Below are 24,116 nucleotides of genomic sequence, written 5' to 3' on the forward strand. Positions count from 1 at the left end.
AATATATATGTTGAGGGTCCATGATCAAGTCGATATTCATATAAAACATAGGAACATTTCTAACCATATAATTTATACGCGATGGAGGGAGCAAATTTAGTCATACAAATTACGATGAAAATAGATAGAATTTTCAAGCAGGGCTGTATATGATGCGAGAGACATAGGCGGGAATGTCAATTTTAGTACGCAGGAACGGCACGAAAAGATAGATTTATGGACGTGACGGAAACTGTAATTCCTTTTTCTCAATCTCTCGTTAGGATATAAAGATCCGATTTTACGACTCTCTCTCGAATTCGACGTATGCAACGAAGTAATGATTAAGCAATATTGTTCGCTACGTCTCGCTTACGAAAGATACACTGCTGTAAATCGTGTCACAATATAGCTAAATGCTATAAACGCAATACGTGAACACGCAGTTGCCAAGGCGATGATATGCGGAATGATTCTCCAATCTCCATAGTAGTAAACAAATAGGTTTCTGTCTCTGTTCAGCCAGGAGATGCACCTTAGCCAAGTCGAGATAATTATCGAACAAGATAGTTTGACGCAGTTCCATCATAACTTCCACTCCCATTGCTTATTTGTGGTTTGAGAACCGTCAACCTTCTACTCATACCTGGGTGGCATCAATGAAGACATAGTCTCCTTCGACTATATTCTGTCAATCTGACCATGAACCACTTGGTTGATTATGTATATAGCCGAATGTTTGATGGTCGATTTGTAGTTCTTTGTACATGTTAACTTTCCGTCACAATACCAACACATTTCTTGAATGTTGAATTTAGTTCCACGTATTACTGATGTCCGTTCTTATGAGAGTCGACCGAAAGCACTTTTTGTTAATAAATTAACAATATGATGTTATTGCTTGCAGCAACTGCATGTTTGATAACTTTACTTCTGATTATGATAGAAAACGCCTTTAAAATGCTTGAAAAGACATATTCTAAACAATCATTTAGCTCTGGTGCGAAACGCCAAGAACTAAGACCCTAATTCGACCAACAACTTATTTGTACCATACCTCGAAGAAGACGCTGGGTAGCTGCTCCGCAAGGTCACGTCAATCGCATCTGTTGGCGTGTAAAATATCAGCAGTAACTAATTGTTTAGCGTTGGTATAACAGTGCCAATATACAGGAAAGATTACTTTGAATTATATCGTTTACGATAGCTTCCCCGAGAGGAAACAGAACGGCAAGAATAATCACCCTTTGCCATGGCAATATAGTACACAAATCCAATGCTCAAATGCTCCCAGTCGCACATTTTTAACACACCGAAATCGAATGATGGCCAAACGAAACAGAGGAATGCCTATATAAACGCAAGACACGCGAGTTGTGGGCCACAGACATACAACCTGCAAATCTGTTGGCGCATATGTTGAATTTTTATTTACCGATGATGCTTCCAAGTATCCAAAATGGCATATTAGTCTTCGCAATCTTCGTACAAACTGGATCCGGTAATCAAAAGATGCAGTTTGCAGACAAGTCGTTCAATCTGTTTGTCGAAAATAACGTGATCTTTCGAAGATTTGTGAGTGTTTTGCTACTCTGATGGCGCTATAGGTAGGCTATTGCCTTTAGAAACTTTGCTTTGGTATAAGTAGCAATGTGAAATCGTGAATGTGATATGACACGCATAAATTGTGATTGGGTCATGATTTTCCAGTGATTTTTAATACTTATAAGTATAGTACAACTCGTTTCCTGGTCTTTCTATGAGAATCACAGAGACGCATTATCAGTGCTCAAAATTTATAACCACGGTTCAATTTATATTATATTTTTAATGTGCACCTGATGAAGTGCTGCAGTTACTCACAATAAAGCGATGACTCTTCCTTCATTTCCATTCTCTGTCAATTAATATTCCAGATTGTGAATAAATCAAACTGCATGTCTGGGGTGTGTACACGGGACACGTCTCTTGAAATCAGCAAGATACCCAAATTTGAAACGCTTGATTCGCAGGTAGGCTACAGCTCACGGTTGTTTCGTAGAAGCTTAATTTTATTATCTTACATTTCAATCTAGTTAAATTCGATAAATTCCACCATCCAAAGAAATTTCGACTCGATACACAAATATGCCGAGTATATGCTGCGATACCTCACTAAAGAAGCAAGACCGAAAGCAATATTGCGATCGGCTGGGATTTGGCGTCTTTTGAAGCATGCAAATCATTTACTGGTCTCGTTGATCAGCCTACGACAAGTCGAATTTGTGAGCAAAACCAGATCCTACCTTGCATCTATGAACAACAGCTCGCCTCTTTTTGTATATTCAGTTTCAAAACCGCTGTCTCTCAACGCCGTTCGGGTATGAAAGCAACTCTGTTCCCGCGAGAGAGGCCCCGAATGATATGCTGGTAACTGTCCGAATCTACCACTTTTTCAGACAATACACGGATATTTTATCCGGTTTGTCGGATGCTTTCGACGTGATGCAATCTTATTGTTAAATAACAAACTATTTACACATTGTTTTATTGCAAAATATTTATCATTATGCAGTGTTATGCCTCCGTGTTGAGCGAGGCGATGTATATTCAAGCTTTTATTGCTTTAGAGTAGTGCAGGGCTGGCCAACCTTTTCAGCCAAAGGGCTACATTCGATCGACGAAATATTGCGCGGGTCACTAGCCGCGCCAAGCGCGAAAATGTTCGAAGTTCATAGCTCAGTATATTGTCACTTGACTATATTGCGGGCCTGCAGTATATTGCTGGGCTCAGTTTGCCAGGACTGGACTATTCAGCGCCTGGACATATCAATTTCGAAAGCTTCGACCAACATGCGTCAATCATTTGTGCCTAGGTTTCATAGTCCACAGTCATTCTGCGAGCGCAAACGCTAGGTCGCATATGTTGAACGACACTATGTCTCGTAATTCAGAATATAGTTAGACTCAATCTGATACATTAGACGTTCTTTCATTTTCACAAAGGGGTACCAATATTAAAAGCAAGAAATCGATTGACAACATGTTGCGCGAAGCGTATAGAAATATTTACTTTTGATAAATTTATCGTAAATTATTCTGCTTTACTGTGATGTACGAAGATCAACTAAAGTGTGACTGGCTCGTGGAAATGCCAATGCGTGAACTGATATTTTAGTCATCACATCTCAAGTGTTGCTTCCAGACGAATCAAGTTTTTGGGTGGCCTTGCAAGTTCACAATCTGTGCAATCCATTTTTTAAAACAATACCAATTTCGGTAATTACCACGCGGGCCACTCAAAACCTTCTCGCGGGCCACACATGGCCATGTCTTAAAATATGTTCTGCACTCCTATCCAAAACACAGCGTATTTTTTACGAGAGAAAAATGCTTACTGGCAGAAATCGTTATTGAGAGCTGACACAAAGGTTCCGGAGGCTCCATGCAATTTGTCGAAAGGGTGAAAAACCGACATGTTTGTGTTCAGGCCTTTGCCTTATGTCTTTGAAAATGAGGTCCAAAACGATCAAGAAGAGTAGGCACATTAGAGCTCGCTACTTTATGATACGTTGCTCCAACTTCTGTCTCGTGAGTACGAAAAGAGCAAATATAAACTCATGATACTGTGTGTTCTGCTATTTGGCTCAATCTAACTCGAGTTTTCATTAGAGTTTACTAACGATAAAGCAGCTTCTTAGACTACCACCAAAATCTGAATTTTTCTGGCATCTCGCGACCCGAGCCTCACCCATGACAAGAATTCATTTTTAATAATACAGTTCTATGCTAAGATTTTACAGACATTTATGACATGCAGAGCGCGCACACCACAATTCTACCCACACAGCCCTATACAAAACATGTCTGACGCACACGATTTCAAATTCGAGTGAATTATATTCCTCTGCGCGTAGTAGTTGTACTACTGTCTGTTCAGATTGCAAGAACGAGACCTATTCCATGCAGACAACGAAAAATATATCCATATCGAAAGGTTTGGCCATCCAGCATCGGACATTTTTGGCCAAGGATTTGTTGCCGCATTTTATCAGCGGTTTGTGGGCCAAAATTTTACGTCTTCATGTGCCCCGACGCAGAAGGGGTTGGCCTCGAAGTGAATGACTCTCATATGCCTGAACTCGCTCGTTGCACTCCCCAACGGTCTTCGACCAAGATTTCCAGAAAAACCAGTCGGACAAATCTTATGAATTCTCACGCAAAAGCCATATTATCTGCGTGTCACGCTTTTGGCTACATTACCCAACACAGTGACCCTGGATATCTAAAAACTATCGGAGGATTTGTTGCAATAAATTCAACAAATATTACATACATATTAACAGGGAGCTCTGGCACCGTGCCGACCCAAACTCAGACCCTCTGTGGTCCTTACTTTACTAACACGTGAAAGGGTGAAAATTTGCTTCACAGTAACTTGGAAATGTGAGTCTGTAATGATGGTATTTACTACTATCCTCGTGCATCTCGCTAATCGAACAGTTATTACGAAAATATGATGATTGTTTAGCGAAAGAAAGCAGAAAGTCAATTTGACGTCATTCTTCCAGTCTTTCGCTGGCTTAGACGGGCTGATATCCTGTATGTCTGCCACTACACCAGCTTCCAAAATCCGCAAAAATATTAATTCACTACGTCTTGCAACTGTGAGAGCTACGATTAGTTGTGCGTCGTAAGTTGAACAAGTTTGTACAATTGCGTCGCAACTACAAAAGTTACACTGTCCTTGAATTTCCTAATTGGTTTATTTGAATTATTTCACGTCAGAAAAATTAACAATTGTTAACCATTTATATTCGCATGTTAAAGCTAGGAATCATCCGCCGTATTGATCTTTGAGCCAATGGTCTTCCCCTTTGCACATGCTACCCAAGGGTTCCGGAGGTTGGCGGCCTAGAGGCGTCTTAATACCGCCACGCAACCAGACCGTTATCCCATCCCACATCTTCAAGACTTCACCGCTCGCTTCGCGGGATCAAATGTAATTTGTAAAATCGACTTGGTGCGTGGCTACCATCAGGTTCCCGTAGCACCTGATGACATTCCGAAAACAGCCATCACCACACCATTCGGATTGTTCGAATTCCTACGTATGCTATTCCTGCTTCAGAATGCAGCCCAGACATTTCAGCGAATGATGGACATGGTTTGCCAGTTACTTGATTTTGTGTTTGTCTACCTCGACGATATCTGAGTAGCGAGCGAATCACTCGCACAACACAAACGACATCTTCAAGAACTCTTTGGAAGGCTATCCAAACACGATCTTGTCATTAACATCGATAAATGCAAGTTCGGCGAACCCGCCATACATTTCCTCGGCCACCGGGTTAATAATCTAATCACGGTGCGAAACCGCTGCCAGGTAAGGTAGACGCAATTTTGAAATTCCCCCGGCCCGCAACGGTGAAAGGCCTCCAAGGATTTACGGGGATGATCAACTTCTATCATAGGTTCATACCTTGGGCAGCGTAAATCATGATACCACTGTATGGTGCTCTTTCTGGAAATCCAAAAACGCTACTTTGGACAACAGAGATGGATACAGCAATGGTAAAAGCAATAGAAGCTCTAGCCAGCTCCACACTTCTCAATCATCGTTTACCAGAGGCAAATACTGCTTTGACGGTCGAGATATCAGAGCCTTGGTCGGCGCATCAGCAGCCTCGCCTGTCGGCAATCTCTGAGTATACCACAGATATACAGCACATTGATGGGAAAAACAATCGTGTAGCTGACGCTCTTTCACGAATTGCAATTTCTAACATTCCTAGCCCCTTACTCGACTTGGATTATGAGGCAATGGCGAAAGCACAGCTTGACCCGGAGGTACAAGCATATCGCACGTCACAAGCAGATCGCACGGCAATATCAAATCTATGTACCGAAAACGTTCCGCTTGGAACGGGCGTCCTTGCTCTACTTTGCGACACTTCCAGAGGCGCTTGCTTTACTTTGCGGCACTTCCAGAGGCACGCAACGTCCATTAGTCCCTCGCTCTAGACCAGGGGTCACCAACACGCGGCCCGTCAAGTCATATTATGCGGCCCGCGACCTGATTTGAGATTTAGGAAGAAAGCTAAGAAAACCAATTTGAAATGATCAAATTAACTACAGTTTCAACATGTTGTTGTTGTTTCAAAATAAGCTATTCTCTTGTGCCCAACATCACTATTCGTCATTATAGCTAAAACGGCTGTGGTGATGGCAACAGCATTCCATCGAGGGAGAATCAGCTGATGTGAATGGGCATATTGTCTTGACTTGCAACGGCCCAAACACTGCCAAGACCGAGACGCATAGAAAACGGCTTAGGGCAGTGGTTCCCAAACTAGGGAGCGCGCGCCCCTTGTGGGGGTGCGAAAGCATCTGAAGGGGAGGCGGAAATGCGCTCAAATGAAAAAATTTTCGCGCTCTGCGCGATTTACCTCTACTTCATAGTTATTGCAATGTGTATAGTCCGGAATTCATCTTATAGAATTATGTTATCAACAGCCATGACCTTCCATGCCATCAAACTAGCCGTTGGGATTGCTAGCATTCTGGATGCATTTTGTGATATGACGATTTTTCAGTATCATAAAGGGGTGTATGTCTAAAAAAGTTTGAGGACCACTGGCGTAGGGCTTCCCCACAAGATCACGCTTTAAGTGGCGATGGTCTTTCAGCTAGTAACGAATCTCGCTAGTCCTAATATCGATTCCCTAGTCGCTGAAAAGCGTTTCCAGGCATCGTCCACACCTCACAGTTCAAAATAAAATATAATTGGTGATAATGATTTTTTGTTGTATTTGCATTCCTTTAATGAAATATTATTTATTTTGTGGTCAAATATGTAATGTACTAACTTAAGACTTTATTCATGCGAACATAACAGAAGGTCCTGACGTGCAGGGCAACAGAAAACGAATGACTATCGTCGTTTACTCGACGCAGTACCACACAATTCAGTAATTGTAATCAAGTAATAATAATGTCCAATCACGATACACATCATCTCCCCTCTTTCATCCGAAGCGTACTGTACGTTCACCCCCCGATATAACGTTCAGGGCATCGTCGATTGCGCGAACTTCGACGTGGTTGATTGTGGTTAGCATCCATCTCCCACTTCTCTCCCTCCTCTGTGGTTGGCGAAACGTGATCTATTCTCAGAAATCGTCGATTTCGCCACCATATCCGTCCGCTGCTCAGTTTAACCAAGTAATCCCGAAACTTACCAATGGCAACAATGATACCGCGATGATGCCAACGTTTGGTGGTCGGGTTTTGAATTCGAACGGAAGTTCCTATTTTGAATGGCGACAACGGATGTGCATCTCTGTTATAATGATCCTCATTGTACGTCCTCACAGCCGCTGCTATGCTTTGGAATCACAATCTCGAGCTAGTTTATGCCACAATGGTGCAAACAGCTTGTGATGTGCCGGTAAACAGATGCGAAGTGGGCGTCCAAAAAGAACTTGTGCCGGAGAACGTCCGTCCACTCTTGGCGTGTTTCTCCACTCTAGCAAACCTCGCTGAAATGAATCTGAAAAAATATCCCCATTGGGCGACGTTTTTGCCAAAAGATATTTCATGGACTTAACGGCAGCCTCCGCAAGACCATTTGATTGCGCGTAATGCGGCGTCGATACAACATGATTAACACCCCATCGGTCCATGAATTTTCTGAAGTCATTCGAAGAGAATTGCGGTCCTCCGTCGCTTCGTAAACGCACTGGAGCACCTGTGTCGGAAAAGAATTTGCGAATTACTCTGATTACCTGACGAGAGGTTGGATCCTTGTCCCATTCACAGATGCTCGGCCAACCGGAGTACCTATCGGTGTATACGAGGTATTTCTTTCCGCAATATGAAAAGAGGTCGGTTGAGACATCTTCGAAAACTCTGCTAGGAGATGGCTCAATTTCCGTTGGTTCTTTTGGTAAACTTGGCAAATATTCCTGGCATCTCCCACATGACTGTACCACATTCTCTATGTCAGTGCTCATCCCTGGCCAGTATAAAGTTTGTCTCGCCCGCCTCTTCATTCTGACTATGCCTTGATGAGCATCATGCAATCGTGCAAGCGCTTCTCCTTTAAATCCACATGGGACTACAATTCGTGCATTGTATAGAACCAAGCCATCGTCTATACTTAGATCATTCCGAATCTTCCAATACGGCTGCACGGCAGTAGGTGCGTTTTCGCATTTAGCAGGGAACCCCTTTCGGATAATCTCGATTAATGACTGATAATTATTGTCAGCGAGTGCAACTTGTCTCATGCGCGATAAGACCGGGTCTTCCAGTGCGTTCAACGATCCACCCGCTTGCTCGCTTCTGAAAATTTGGCTCTTGATGGTGAGATGGCATGCCATGCAAGCGGCGTCGTCTCTTTCCGCTGCTTGATCCTCTCTTGTTGGGTCTTGCACTGGCGCTCTTGACAATGCATCAGGAATGGCATGAAGTTTTCCTTTCCTCCATGACGTCGTAAATACAAATGCAGATAACTTCTCTTTCAGTCGCTGAAGTCGTGGGTTCTCGATGGAATCCAACGTTTGAGCATTTAGAATGGAAACTAGCGGCTGATGGTCGACGACCACTTCAAAATGCTGCAATCCTGTCAGAAATAGTTTGCATTTGCGTGCTGCCCATACAACTGCAAGAAGTTCCAGCTCTACCATTGCATATCGCGATTCTGTCTCACTTAGAAACCGGGAGCCGCATTGAACCAGTCTCCATGTGTCACCATGCAACTGTAATAGAGCGTATCCCAAACCTCTTGTCCTGGATGCATCTGTTTGCAAACTCGCGGGCAACTTCGGATCGAATGTTGCTAATACAGGTGTATTAGTCAATGCTGCTTTCGTCTTCCGAAATGCGTCGGCCTGTACGCTTGACCAGATGAATTCATTTCTCGTTTTGAGTAGACAGCGAAGAGGCTCTGCCACTGTGCTTATCTCCTTCGAAAATTCCCCCAATTGATTCACCATTCCCATGAAGCTACGTAATTCTGTGATGTTGGTTGGAGCAGGAAATTCTGTAATCGCCTTCACTTTATCAGGATCTACAGATATTCCGTCCTTGGATATAATGAATCCAACAAATTTGACTTCGCTTTTTGCGAATCTCGTCTTTTTACGGTTCAGCGTTATTTTATTTTCACGACACCGCTGCAGAAAACTCCATACTCGATGGACGTGTGACTTGAAGTCTTCGGAATGAACGAGGATATCGTCAACGACTTTTGCGACATCCTGGAGCCCTCTCAGTGCTTCGTCCCCTCTGCGACAGTATTCATCTCCCGTTGAAACTAGGCCCATTGGTGCGCGCAGAAATTTGAATTTTCCCCAAGGAGTCATGAACGTAGTGAGCAATTGAGAGTCCTTCTCTAGCGGGAGCTGCCAGTATCCGTGTGTTGCATCAAACGTGCTCATGTACTTCGTGTTGTTCGGTATCTGCGCGACAGCTTCCTTTGCTGTCACCAAAGGGTATCCCGGACGTTTCACGAACTTGTTCAATTTGGTCAAGTCAACACATAAACGTATACCTCCACCGGGTTTCTGCACCAGTACCATCGGATGGCACCACTCTGTGGGCGAGGTGACCGGTTCAATAATACCCTTGACTATCATCTCGTCGATAAGTTTTTTCGCATCTTCCCTTTGAGGAAACGGAACCGCCCGTGCAGCGTGTATGGCATAGGCTTCAAAATTTTCTTTGACATGTATCTTCATATCAGCACCCGTCATAGGCGACAGCTTGACATCGTTTGAAAAAACGTCTTCAAAATGCTGGAATATACGTTGCTCGATTCGACAGATCTCAGCCATGTCCGGTTCTGTAGGTATATCACCGATAACCTCGTGTAACATGTCTCGTTTATCGGTAACTACTTGTTTCGCAATAGGTAATGGAGACGGATAATTTGCCGGAAGAATTCCCAGCTCCTTGCAAACATACCACGCAAGCATCGCTCCTTCGCAATCATTACAGATGAGAACTTCGAGAGTCACCTTTCTACCGCCGTATTCAATCTTCAAAACAACATATCCTACGCATTTCATCGGTTGCAAATTTGCAGCGAGGACAGCGTCGCAAGGCGGCTTGGAATAATCAGCCCGTTTCAATCCGATCGACATGATCCACTCTTCGCACGCGATTGAAATTCCCGCTCCACTGTCAGGCAACACGGCATGCCGTCCCAAATTACGATCTCGAACATCATATACAGTAATGAATACCGATGGTGGTGCTCTTCCAACGACACTCCCCGATAGATTGTAGCATGTTATCGCCATATTCTTCGGTAAGTTTGTTGCTTGACACATTCGAGAGAAATGTCCACTCTTTCTACAAGAAAAGCATATTGCCTCTTCTGCTGGGCATCTAGCGGCTTCTGCATGAGGTAGCCCACAATTCCGACATGTGTTCGCCTCTTTGCTCGCTGGTTTCCTGTTCCTTATGACTTTGCTCACAGTATGCCCATTCCATTCTGAACTTGCAGTCGCCAAGGCTTGGTCACCTATGGATGTCGATTCCATACTCCGACATATGTCCACAGCTTCCTTCAAACTGGGAAAGGATTTGGTTTGCATCAGACGTTTCCTCACTTCTCCTGATATGACGCCTGAAATAATGCGTGTTGTCAAACGCGTTTCAAAACAATGCTTGCAAAGTTCGGAATTATTGGCAATCTTCCTCAGATCCATATAAAATGAGTCAAAGCTTTCGCCAGCTCGTTGTTTGCGTTCTTCAAACTCCACTCTATCAAGAGCAACATTCCGCTGATCTCTTAAGTATTTATAGATTCGTTCTAAAATATCTTTGACCGTTAGATCAGTTTGTTCGGAGTATTGTGGGTAAATTACGTGGATAAGTGTGTCCAGTAATTTTGGGGAAAAGAATCCTTTAAGATGGGATACTTGTTCGCCGTTCGGTAAACTCGTTAGTCTCATAACTGTTGCATAATCCACCCATAATTGCTCCCACCCTCGAAAGTCTTTTATGTCAATATCTGCCTCAAGTCTTGGTGGTTTATTCGGAGACACGTGACTGGATGTTTTCTCCGAACGTTCCGAGTTAATCTTAAGTTGCCCCAAAAGAGATGCAATGACATCTTTGTGATCAGCTTCCATGCGCCGCAACACCTCTTTGTGGTGATCTTCCAATCTCTTCAACTCATCTTCCCTTTGTTTTTCGCGTTTCTCTGATTCTCCAACCAAGTGTTCGAGCAGTTCCTCCATTTGCTTTCCTCTCGTAGCCATCTATGATAATTTGTGTGGCCTTTCTTTTAGATAGATCCTGCCGACAACGCCATGTAATGTACTAACTTAAGACTTTATTCATGCGAACATAACAGAAGGTCCTGACGTGCAGGGCAACAGAAAACGAATGACTATCGTCGTTTACTCGACGCAGTACCACACAATTCAGTAATTGTAATCAAGTAATAATAATGTCCAATCACGATACACATCAAAATATGGCCATTGCATATGTTAGGTAGCTCACCGTTGTACTGACGTAGAGTTTTAGAACGTGGTTTCCTATTTTACATCGATATCGAATTCATGCGGCCCGCGGCCTCTACGGAATTTGAAAAGTGGCCCTTGACCCGTTTTGAGTTGGAGACCCCTGCTCTAGACGTAGGAAAGTTTTTGGAGTTGTACACGGACTCTCGCATCCTTCGATTCGAATAACACGAAAACTGGTGGCATCAAAATTTGTATGGCATGGGTTGAAGAAAGAGGACGGAATATGGGCATAGGTCGGAATACGTGCAAAACAATGCGTTCCGTGTCAACGAGCTAAAGTACACACACACGTTCGGGCGCCGCTAGCGAATTATCCACCCACAACCACATTGACATCGTGGGACGGCAATACTGACAGCGGTAGATCGTTTCACTCGCTGGCCGGAGGCGATACCAATGGAGGACTCGACAACATTAACGTGCGTGTTTTATTCAGCTATAAAGGCAACCGTTTACACGTAACGCGTATGCCTATATGCTGCACCAACATGATTAGCAGCGGCGTGTCGGGAAGATAACTCGGGCCTGGAATTATCTATGCTAGGGTTACCATTAGGGCTGGGCAAATTCGAGTACCTGAGTGATTCGATTCTGAATCACGCATTATGCTTCGAGTCGAGTCGAGTATTCGAGTATCACTTATTATGACGTCATAACAGAATGTAATATGTCAAAGTTGAAATATGTACCTTTTATGCCACCACAAAGGATAAAATGCCTGTTATCCGTTACATTAAAGATACTTTGGTATTTTTTCGACCATACCGATTTCATTGCACTTCTTGACAATGTTGTGGGATGATCACGACTTCGAAAATATGCTATTCCAGTAACGTTCGTAGCTTTGTACTATGTCTCGTATGCTGCGACACGGTCAATCAAGGTTTCAAGGCCTCCTCAGTGATAAATAGCATGAAAACTATAATTCTCGTTAGTACTTTAACTTTCAGTTGCGAGAAGCGTATAATTTCAGTACTCGAAAAAATCGTCTTTTACTACTCGACTCGAATCATTGAAATCAATACTCGATTCAGATTCGAGTACTCGAATCATTGTGCCCAGCCCTAGTTACCATACGTACTCTTTTAAGAGGATTTGCCCTCTTTTTTGACTTTTTTGAAAGTGTCCTCGGAGGACGGCCGTTTGTCATCTTTTTTTGAGATTTTGTCCTGTTTTTTGAAAATTTAGGTGACATTTAGAGCAAAATGCGAGTGATATGACGCGAATTAGAAGAGAAGTGAAGCTCCGGCGGGTATTTCGGAGTGGGAAACGGTGCTTTAGGCTCTGAAAAAAAGTTCAACTTTCCGCTCAGAGCCCAAAATACCGTTTTGCTCTCGACTTTGCTAGGTGGTTGACTAAAAAAAAGGTCAACTTTTCGCTCAGTCAACCACCTAGCAAAGTCGAGAGCAAAACGGTATTTTGGGCTCTGAGCGGAAAGTTGAACTATTTTTTTAGTCAACCGATAACAAAGTGGAAAAACTTCACCGATTTTTGAGAATTGTTCTCCGGTTTTGCAAGTCTCAAATTTCTGAAAAAGTGTCCTCTTTTTAGATTTCCAAGATTTCCAAAATATGGTAAGCCTAATCTATGCGTGAGTCACTTGATATGGTCTGCTTGTTTGTTTTGAGGTATTCATGGTGTTTGTGGACTACTATTGTCATTTACACCGGGCGAATTTTTTCCATTTTTATTCCGTAGCTGCCGAATTGTAACACGGCCCACTTCTCGGCTTTTCATAAGACACCGCTTACACGGATGAAATGGCGAGGAGCCAAGATAAACCTCCAACACTCGGAATTCTGGAGCCAACCGTGGTCGGACTCGAACCCGCAACCCATTGGTGTTGCAGCCAGGGCTTTGGAGCAACCGTAAATTTGCATTGCTCCAGCTATGGCTCCGGAGCTTTCTTCTATCATACACTAGCTCCGGCTCCAGCTCCGGAGCCGCATTATTACCACTGCTCCGGCTCCAGCTCCGGCTCTGAAAACTATCGAAGGTGCCTGCGTATATCTGGGGTGGGCAACTCGCGACCTTTGGGCTACATGTGGCCCACAAGAAGGTTATGAGTAGCCCGCGAACTAATTTCCCATCATATTATCGAAATCCTGTTATATTATCGGAACTGAATTGCTCAGATTGTGAACCTTGCAAGGCCAACCAAAAATATGATTGGTCTGGCCGCAACACTTGGGATGTTGATGACTAAAATATGAGTTCTGACGCATTGGAAGATCTAGGGTCCAGTCACATTTCACTATGAAATGTAGGTACAACATGATTGTCGTATATTAGCGGAAATCTTTGATGTCGATATGTCCAGATGCCGAATAGTCCTGCCTTGCAAACTGAGCCCAGCGGGCGGAATACAGTCGACCCGCAATATACCCAAGTAATATCAATATTAACTTTCAAAATTTTACGCGCTTAGTGGCCTGCGCACTCGTTCGTCAATTTCATGCGGCCCTTCAGCCGAAACGGTTGGCCGCCCCTAGTCTATATAGATTACCAATTTACCCGTAGGTTAGTTATCTATAATATCCCAGAGTCTGTCAGCCGTCAGTAACATCGGATGCAGTAACGACGACATAGGTACCGCCATGTCGACTTGTGACGTCATTATGAATACTTGTCAATCGTCGATAACATCAAAGTTGCACCAGAACGCACTTTACTACATGCCATTGCTGTGTACGGTATGGAAATTCTGATGCGGTGTTATAATACTGGCACTGTACTCGTTTACATTAAGCCATACAGCTCAATTCAATCTTTACATAAGCGATTATTACTCAATTGTAACGGTAGTAAGAGCAATATGGGCGGAGATCACAAACTCATCAATAAAATTCGATTCGTACCAAATGTTCGATATTGGTGCACTCGTTTCCAGTCCATCCGGTGTTGATCAAGTTTATCGGTATATAATATTTTCCCGTTGAAACGAATCGAATAAACGAATTAAACACTGCCATGAACGTTGCGCCATGCCCATAACGAATTAAACTATGCAGTATGCACATTGCACATTTACAAGTCACATTGCGCGATAATCCGGGAATACTAGAGTATCAAGCAGACATCAAGAATGAATTACCGAAACAGATGATTACAAATTGGAAATCGCGTATCAAATCAGTAATTTGTCTGCAACATGAATACACTGGGGCACTGACATCGCATTGAGTCGCTCGCACCGCGACAATTGTTCGCTGAGTGAAACGGCGTTTTGGGTTACTCTTCTGCTATCCCCTATTCACGTTCGAAAGTCCTTACTGGAGTGAATGACGATCATGCGCAGTAAGGAATTTCAATTGGCATGCATACTCAACAACACTGTTCAATTTCGCGGCCCGATTAACGAACTATCACGAATGAACGAGTATTTGCTACAATGAGATGGAATTTTTCGGCTCCTGCTCGTCATATCGGCATGTGCAACGAAATCACGTTTTTATCCTCTCTCCCATTTCGCGTAATACATAGTGATCATTATTTTAGAACCGTTCAATTGGCCAACAAGGTTGTGCTGATGATGAAATTGCGGGTATGACGAATACCCACATATTCATAGGCATATCTAGCATACCGAGGTTCGGCATTCATGTATGAAAATTTACCATTTAGCATATGACTGCTCTGCTGTTAAATCCCCAGAAATATGGTCAGTCGGATAAGGTAGCGCCAAAGAGGAAAATATTCTTAATTTCGCGAAGGCGTTCTGTTGAATTATGTGAACTCAGCAGATATGGTTGTTGCATACATAATAGCATCATATGAAATACGTCGGAACCGGAGCTACCCCTGAAATAACTAGCTCCAGCTCCGGCTCCGGCTGAATTTTATCTGGAGCTCCGGATCCGGATCCAGCTCCGGCAAAATGCATGACTCTGGGCTCCGGCTACAAAGCCCTGGTTGCAGCAGAGGATTATATCACTACGGTATCTCGCCACATATAGTTGATACGGTATGGAAAGACATAGTCAAATGGAAGATTCAAATTCCTTGTTCCATACCAAGTAATACGATGTTCTGCCTATGATATCGCTGTTATCAATGAACTCAATTGTTTCGAGTTTGATGTTGTGGTGATGACTTTGTTCTTCATACGTCACAAGGGAGGCGTGATTGTGCGAATATATCTGCTCATCTAAACTTCTGTTCTAGCATCACTAATGGCCGTACAGATGGCATATAGTTGCGATACCGTCATGTTTGCAGAGCGTTCAAAATGTTTGGAATTGACTAAATTATAATGATTGCTTGTTGTCAATTAACCACCACTTGTCCATTCCTTTTTTCATACGCGAATATACAGTGGATCTATACCGAACACAATAAATAAGAATTGTCGTTTCGATTTTAGCAAGACCTTGTGTATAGAGACAAAATCTCGATCTTTTGAGACTGCTCGATCGCCAACACATCGCAAACTGTCAGTGGCGGCTCGTCCTATAGAGCAACTGGGGCATTGCCCCACCTAAAATTCGGTTCAATAACAATTCTTTACCATTTATAGACGCACACCACTCTATATATACCGAAATCACAGCGAAAATGGTACTCTTCTTGTCCTTTCGCTTGTAAATGCCCATATATAGCGAAGTCTCTGCGAAAATGGAATTTTCTTCTGTGTTTTCGCTTTGCGAATGCCAAGCCGGGGCATGCCCTGGTAGCGCTCATAACAAGCTTCCACTGTCTATTCTCTCAAAGCCGCGCACAATAAAGAAACGGTGATTTACTCTCTCCTATAGTCATAAAATTACCGAGTAACCGGGGCACAATAGCTCTGTGCCCCTAAGGTGTGATGTAACAATCGTATCTATAGCTGAACTCGGTTACCGTCATATGCGTTTAGTCGACCATTGCTGGTATAGGTCGATTTTGATGGTGTTTCAAACCATGAAAACTCTTGAAACTTGGTACGTCATGTCGTGATGGTGGTATTTAACACTGCTCCAAGTTTCAGGGGTTCTACTTAGAGTTTAAGGTAGTAATTCCGTTTCCGAAGTTGAGTGTGTGCTGATCCGTCATGTATCGCAAGCAGATTTTACTTAAAAGCCGGTATTGGTATCCATTGATTTTGACGATGTTCAATACTGAGATCGGTTATGACATTTGGCACAGTAAGTCTTAATGTTAGTATCGAACGCTGTACCAAGTTTTAAGTTTGTCACTGAACTGTGTTAGTGGTAATTTCGTTTCCTAATTCGAGTGAGAGCTGACTCGTCATTTATCGCAACAGATTATACGCAAAGCCGGTATTGGTCTCTATTGATTTTCACGGTGCTCCTTACCTAGATCCGTCATAAGCTTTTGCACGGTATGTCTTGATTTTAGTATCGAACGCTGTGCCAAGTCTCAAGATTGACACTCAATGATTAGGGCAATAATTCGTTCTCAAGGTCGAGTATGGTAGAGATGTGCTCCGATCTGACACTTTAGCCTACAACGCATTGCGGATTTCACGCAAAAGCCGGTGTATCTGCGGTAACGTTCACTGAGATGATGATATCATTCTCAGTTTGCATTCAAATATTTACTTTGATCTCCAATGTCAATTTCACCGTGAAATTGTGGCCTTCAAGCCATTTGCTTACAACCCCCTGTCAAGCGCGATAGCTATATCGTTTTCGATGGCGGCTAACAGCTGATCACTTGATCAGCCTATTCCTCAGTAAATTTTACGCAAAATTCGGTGTTGGTCTGTTCGCATTAATTTTGACAGTGCACCATACCGAAGAGGGCCATGAGGTCACTTCTCGATGATGTCATGTAACAGTGTACTCAGTTTAAGGCTTTCATCCACGTATTTATTCGGTAATATAGTTTCCAAAGGCGATTTCGCAGCAGACCTATAGACAGTAATGAAGCCGTATGTGTCGTGTCAGTCTCCAGTTTCAAGGCCAAAATCTCCTATGCTGTACCGAGACCGAATTTCCGAAGCTGCTATTCTTAGTTCTTCAGAATGATGTTTTGGATTCAATATGACAGGCCCAATCTATGAGATAACAATTGCGTATCCGTCCGAACTCGTTGACCTTTCCAATTAGGCTTACGCTATCTCTCGAGGAATAGTCATTCCCATTTCTGCAGATAATTAGTCAGCTCTAGTGCGAACATGAACCGTGTTGAATCTTTGTTCCGTACGCCGTTTACGCAGTTACTTCACTTCAAGTCACAGCTCACCGGCGGACCTCTCGTGGCACATACGTTAAAATCACTGTTGCCGGGAAATTCATGTTACCGTACCATCATTAAGTTACTTGTTTACGTTGGAAAATGCCATTGTGACGTCATCTTGATAAAAAAGTCGCTTGCAGCCCTTGCCCTACCCCCGATATTGTCACTAGCCGCCACTGCAAACTGTGCACATGTAGCCCTCGCGATGTTTAAATGATACAATATTAATAATATTATATTTTACGCATTAATATTATATTTTACGCGATCTCCTAATATTAGCGATGAAAACATCATTCCAGTCGTTTATGAAATCCTCATATTGCCTCCAAAATGGTATATCCGAACCTTTTCATGGGCCAGGGTTAATGTCATTTGCTGCTGTTCTGTTTTTGATGACGCTGCCATATCATTCCTAGAATCTCATGTTATTACTGTAGGCTGACTTGAAGTTTACTTACGAAGTTTACTTACAATTCACAACAACACAATCTTTCTTTATCCAATTAAGTCCGGGACTGCTCAATTTGTGGGTGCAAGACATCTCGAAACCCTTGGTTCGGATCCTCGGATCCTCAAATGGTCCACTGACCCCTGGATAAGAACCCTAACTTATGTGTATTGTAGCAGTCATATTTGCTCACCAAATATTTTCTGATGAGACCCATCAGGATGTATAGGCTATTTTTCAATTTCGCATTGAGTCGCAATGCTACCACTATTTTTGAATTACCGTATAAGTGCGTCGTTATAATTTATTTTTGCACAATAATTCCTGCCGAGAGTCAATCGAGCTTTGGCAAGAAGTGTTATTGCAGTTATTATATATTGCATATTAAATTAGAGTTCTGTAACACAAATGATATCTTCATAAAAGCATTATACGAATAAAATTAGTAAAAATATACGGTATACATAAAATTGCGGTATTCGGGAGCTGATTTGGAGGTTATTGCCGCTTAGCACTTTCTGGTCATTTGCGCGGACACTCCTCCATTAATATCGACGTTATCAATTTCCAAGGACAGGATGCTTGCAGGAGGACAGATAATACATTTGTTGTGATACATTTCCACTATTTCACTGAGGTCGAGCAGTCTATCCCATAATGCAAGATTGGTGACTCTTCCTTGCAGTGACTGTGCCGCTTCGAAACCACCTCCAACAAAATCCTGTTCCTGGCCGATGATAAATATTCCGCCTCCTTTTACGATTCCAGGTGTGTGACCGATCACTTGATGCAGTTCTCCATTAACAAACACGTAATGCTTTCCAGTAGTCGATGAAGCCGATGCGATGCACACATGGTAGTCAGTACTAGTAGGAAAAGGAAATGGAATATTGATGCTTTTGTCATTTATCCATAAATGCAATGCGTCTCCATTCGTGAACACTATGAAAGCATTATTGTATCGACCGTCACTGTACGATATCCACGGGTCGAAATTCTTTGAGTATCTTTTCATCCAGAGGCACGTGGTAAACTGTTTGAGATCTGGCACTGGAGTTTTGACCCTCAGATAACTGCGAGTTTGATCGCCGGTTGGAAAATGATACGTCGATTGTGGGCAATCTAAATAAATATAGGTACACAGGCAATTTGAACGGTGAACAATATACGTAATATTGAGCGTTCAAGGTGCCAACATCAGCAACGCGAAAGACTTTCTAGTACATAAAGTCGTTTCAATGCTTTAGCGGACTTTTTTGCCGATAGTGAGCGGTAATTCGAACAAATAACTGAAGCCTAAGATCTTCTGCCATGTTTTTTCAGGGATTTTTCCGTATAATTGCAATGAGCAATATTGAAGGATTTATGGTTTTTGCTCCCGTGATTATCCACGTAATATTTCATATGATATTTTATAATAGCTAAATATTTGTGTGGATTGGATCAATGTTGAGCAACTATCCAGTGGCTCCTGGTCACATACCGAATTTCCCTGCCCTAATTGCATATTGAGGAGGTAAAACATCAACTGACACTGCAATTTAGAATTGTATTCGATCGAGGTGACCGCCACCGATGTCTATATGCTAATGCTACTATCGACCCGATGTATCGGCTGATGGCTAACCGATATACCGTCCGGGATCTAGATATGTGCGATATTTTTCGAATTATACCGGCCTTTATCATTCGATGACTATACCACTATGGTATGGATAGAGACTAGCGGTATTCTGATACCACGTGACGTCTTCCAAGTTCATGCCATTACTACTCCAGCAACACTTCAAGACGACGAGATGACAAAAACCGATTTGTTCTTGAATAGTCATTATAAGGTCAAGCGGCGTTATGGTGTAATGGCGCGCTTGTGCACACACAAATGAGGACTTTTCAGGGATTCTAACCATCCTGATCTTTTGAAGTGCGACGTGTATGCTTTACAAGATACGCTGCATATTATCGGACTTATACTTAAACATTTTTTACGCACTTGCCAAAATATTTGCCGTCCGCAGATGCTTACTCCCAGGATATTCTGCGTGTTCCTGCAACAAAGATAAAGATGAAATATCTAATCGGTACGTTAACCGTACAATCAACTCTAGCTTATATTATTTACCACTGCTGTAGCGATGGCAACGTATGCGATGCACATGAATAGGGATTGGAACATGCTGGGATTCATATTTTCCTGACGGTGAACAGTTACTAATAATTATTCGATGAGCTAGAACGGTGCAACGGTAATGAATTTGGTGAAAATGCGAAATTGTTTATTACCAAATAAATAAATATATAAGTATATAAATAATATAAATATTAAATACATAAATAATACAAATAATAAATATATAAATAAATATATATAATGTAATATAATATATAGATATAAAAAAATTTAGAAGTGCAGTAGAGACCGGTGAAGCCCCTGTGATTACAAACGAAGCTGATAAGGTTTGGGCATGTGACTATTACGTGTAGATTGCCTGTATAGTCCCAGAACGATTATACGTTTGCATACCCTGACGAGAGTTGAAGGCCGCTTTGTTGCTATAGGGGGAGACCCGATCTCATAACGTTTAATAACTGGTATCAATCGAATGATATTGTAGCATGTTTCCAAATATGTAAATATTTTATCTCCTGGTCGGCGCGAACCGCTCTAAATCGAACAGGCACAAGCACAAACACAAGCTGGCAGGCACAAGCTGCGAACTATCCAAGGAAAAGTCGAGGCGACCCCTTTGACGTCCACTGCCTCAAATGTTATGGTATGTCTCTCTCATAAATTTTCAATCTTTCATTTATTTCGCATCTTATTTATAGACATTGATGCAATTAATTTGTAATGTTTTTGTAACATAATTCAGGCGATAGCAGAAACAAGTGTCTGTATGGTGAAGACGGTGACGTCTGCAGGGGGTTTTAGGGACTCCCTTTACAACCATATATAAAATCCATATCAAAATATTACTCGCTGATAGTTGCTCACTTATCCATCCAATAGGATATTTTTTTGCAATGGGTAAACTATACCACCTTCAAATGCGAAACTTGTGTAACCGCTATAACAAAGTTGATCGTGTGTTGGCCACCACCAGACATGGGATGATTACTTCACGAATGTAATCGATTGCGATTACTTGTGAATCCCGCGATTACGATCACAATTACTATTACAGCAAAATCATGAAGTAGTCGATTACGATTACGATTACATTTCAAAAGTAATCACGATTACTCACGATTACGTCTGTTTTGCTCCTCAGAACGAACTTCAGAAGAGATATTGCAGCAAACAATACGTTCATATTGTTAAATTTATTGCACTGGAAGCTTTTCGACTGGCTCTCTTCAGCAGTGAACGCCAGTAAATGAGGTCAGTCGAAAAGCTTTCAGTGGAATAAATTTAACAATATGAACGTTTTGTTTGCTGCAATATTAAAGTTCTGTACTTCGAAAAGCCCATAGAAGAGATATTGGAATACAATATAAGGCTTGCGATGAAAAGGTATGATGAGATCAGACATGGGGTGATTACTTCATGAATGTAATCGTTACGATTACGATTACTTCAGAATCACGCGCTTACGATTACGATTACGATAGTAGTTATATAGATCGGTCGTGATTTGCCTGGGGTTCTTATGGGCGGGGTGGCATGGTGCCTGAAAACCGGGGGTGGCGAGCGGCTCTTATTTCTTATGGCGGGGGTGGCGAGCGGCTATTGCGTCTTATGGCGGGGGTGGCGAGCGGCTCTTATTTCTTATAGGCGGGGTGGCGAGCGGCTGGAAAACCGGGGGTGGCAAGCGGCTTTTATGTCTTATGGCGGGGGTGGCGAGCGGCTATTGTGTCTTGTGGTCGCACAGTAACCCTTTTCAGCATAGACAGCGGTCGCACACGGCTTCGTTGTTGGCATGTCGTACTTCGTGTTGAATATGTATCAAGTAAATAGTCATGTGAATGAACCTTTGTTAATGTGTATATCGTCGTGTATTATTACACGGTCTCTACTGATTCACCATGTGTTCTTACGGGTGCGGTCGTGATTCGTACTTTCAGTCATCTCTCGCGCGGTGTTGAATAGTCACCAACAATAACCGCACAAACGGAAACGTGGCTTGTTGTGAGGATTAAGCAGTGCGACCTATATTTCGAATGACCTGCGCGCTGAATTGTTTCACGGCCAACCGCGTGCTACTATCGAATATTACACTATTCCATTCAGTACGAAATAGTTTGATCGTAAATTATATATGATATCGTAGTTTAGTCGTGTCAAATGACCGATCGTGTTCTCTTTCCTCGCTATTGATTGCTAGCTGAATAATACTTTCGGCTTATTCGCTGTTTCGCGCCTACAAAATAATCTGCTGTTCACAGTCGCAACTTCACCGCGATAGTACAATTTTCACACCTCGATCAGTAGAAAAACACCGCGCTAATCCAGTTGTCGAATCACATAGGTCATACATTTTACGCGAAATGAAATATTGTATTGTGGTATACAAATATGCAAACTATTCTTTCAATTCAACAAGTCTAGTTAACGAATCGATTTTCAAGCTGCCGACACAGTTTTTAACACGAGTGAGTTGATATTTCTTCCCGGGTACGAGCGAGGCTTTGTTCCATTGGTCCAAAACCACCTCACCAGTATCATCCTTCAATGTAAAACTGTATAATTTCAACTCCTTTCCGGCACCAGAATTGACCGTCTTCTCCTCTCGAGAAACACAAGTAGCGGCGATCGAGACGTATTCATCTTTATTTCCGCATACCGATTCACAGGTGGGTATTCTTCAGTCGACTTGCATACTGTTGACGCTGTTCGATGCCATATCGTTTGGTAAAGTGAGAGTCATCAGCAAATCCTTCGAAATTTATAGAATTAGGTGCGTGGTATTGAGGGAGTTAACAGTCTTTGTATAATCCTTGGATTGGCTAAACAGGAAATTCACTAAATCGCAGTGCGCTGTGCGATTTTGAAAAAAAACAGATGTCCGTGGCGGGGTTTTGATCTGTGTGACACACTAAATACGTCCGGTTCTGAAATTCGGAAACGCGGCCTGTTTGCAAGAGGATTACGCAGCGCGCGACCCATATTGCACATACAATCGTAGTATTTATTACTAAGAAATCAAACGCTTAACAAAAACACACAACTAATCATTTGCCAACTCTAACATTACCAAAAAATTCCAGTATTGTTGATTGAAAATCCTTGAGACCTTATTATTAAGAATGTTATAGTGCGGTGTCGGAATCCATTCGCGGGATGTACTAAAGGTAAATTCAGATAATCCAGAATAAAATATTTGAACCTTGGCATAGTGTGAATTGAAATATGTTTGACAAACATGACTACCAACTTTGATCCAGTCACATTTCGAAATTATACGCACATTGATTTGAAACAAGTAATGAGACATTACAACTCTATTCGCGATCCGGCTTTCCGTTTGCCAAAGAGACATTTTAACATCTTACCATACTAAAAAGAATTATTCACAACATTAGCCGGTGTTAAAAATCTAGTTTTCACTTACTTGATTATATCAGTACAACTAGCAAACCTGAATTAAGTCATCTGGTTGTATTCATATGACCGATAATTTTTATCCCACTGTAAAGGTTGTTATACTATTCTACAAGACAAAGTAATTATTCCTCGATATATTTTGTAAGACAAAAAATAATTACTACTCGTTGTAGGTGACTTGAGATTAACATAATATGTTTGAGTATACGAGATTTGAAAGTCCGACCAACGTAGTTGAGAATTCATTTCTTACAATCGAACGGTGGTGTTATATTCAAAGTTATCATGCTGTGGACATAAGGATTGACACATTGATTTGACAAATGAGATTTTGTAATAGTTGATCATTACTTCATTATTAAATTATTTGCGTTAATTAGACCCGGTGTTGTGGTAAATGTTATGGCAACAACAAACTTTTCAGTGCAATTGTTATTAA

General features: G+C 42.2%; 1 protein-coding gene and 1 long non-coding RNA gene across 2 annotated transcripts in view; one reads left to right on the forward strand and one right to left on the reverse strand.

The window, feature by feature from the left end:
* LOC145456251 (uncharacterized) overlaps window positions 1-24,116 on the forward strand; it is a 248,805-nt gene that overhangs the window by 121,013 nt on the left and 103,676 nt on the right. The window lies entirely within an intron of this gene.
* Window positions 18,563-20,320, reverse strand: LOC145455957 (neuronal pentraxin-2-like). The gene is made up of 3 exons (XM_080333989.1): window positions 20,255-20,320; window positions 20,126-20,180; window positions 18,563-19,254 (listed from the first exon to the last, which is right to left on the reverse strand). Exons 1-3 carry the CDS (start codon window positions 20,318-20,320, stop codon window positions 18,641-18,643), a joined length of 735 nt encoding a protein of 244 aa, XP_080190115.1. The 3' UTR covers window positions 18,563-18,640.

This window comes from Botryllus schlosseri, chromosome 14, assembly GCF_051294905.1.
Source record: "Botryllus schlosseri isolate E-star chromosome 14, Bs_hap1, whole genome shotgun sequence".
Classification (NCBI taxonomy): domain Eukaryota; kingdom Metazoa; phylum Chordata; class Ascidiacea; order Stolidobranchia; family Styelidae; genus Botryllus; species Botryllus schlosseri.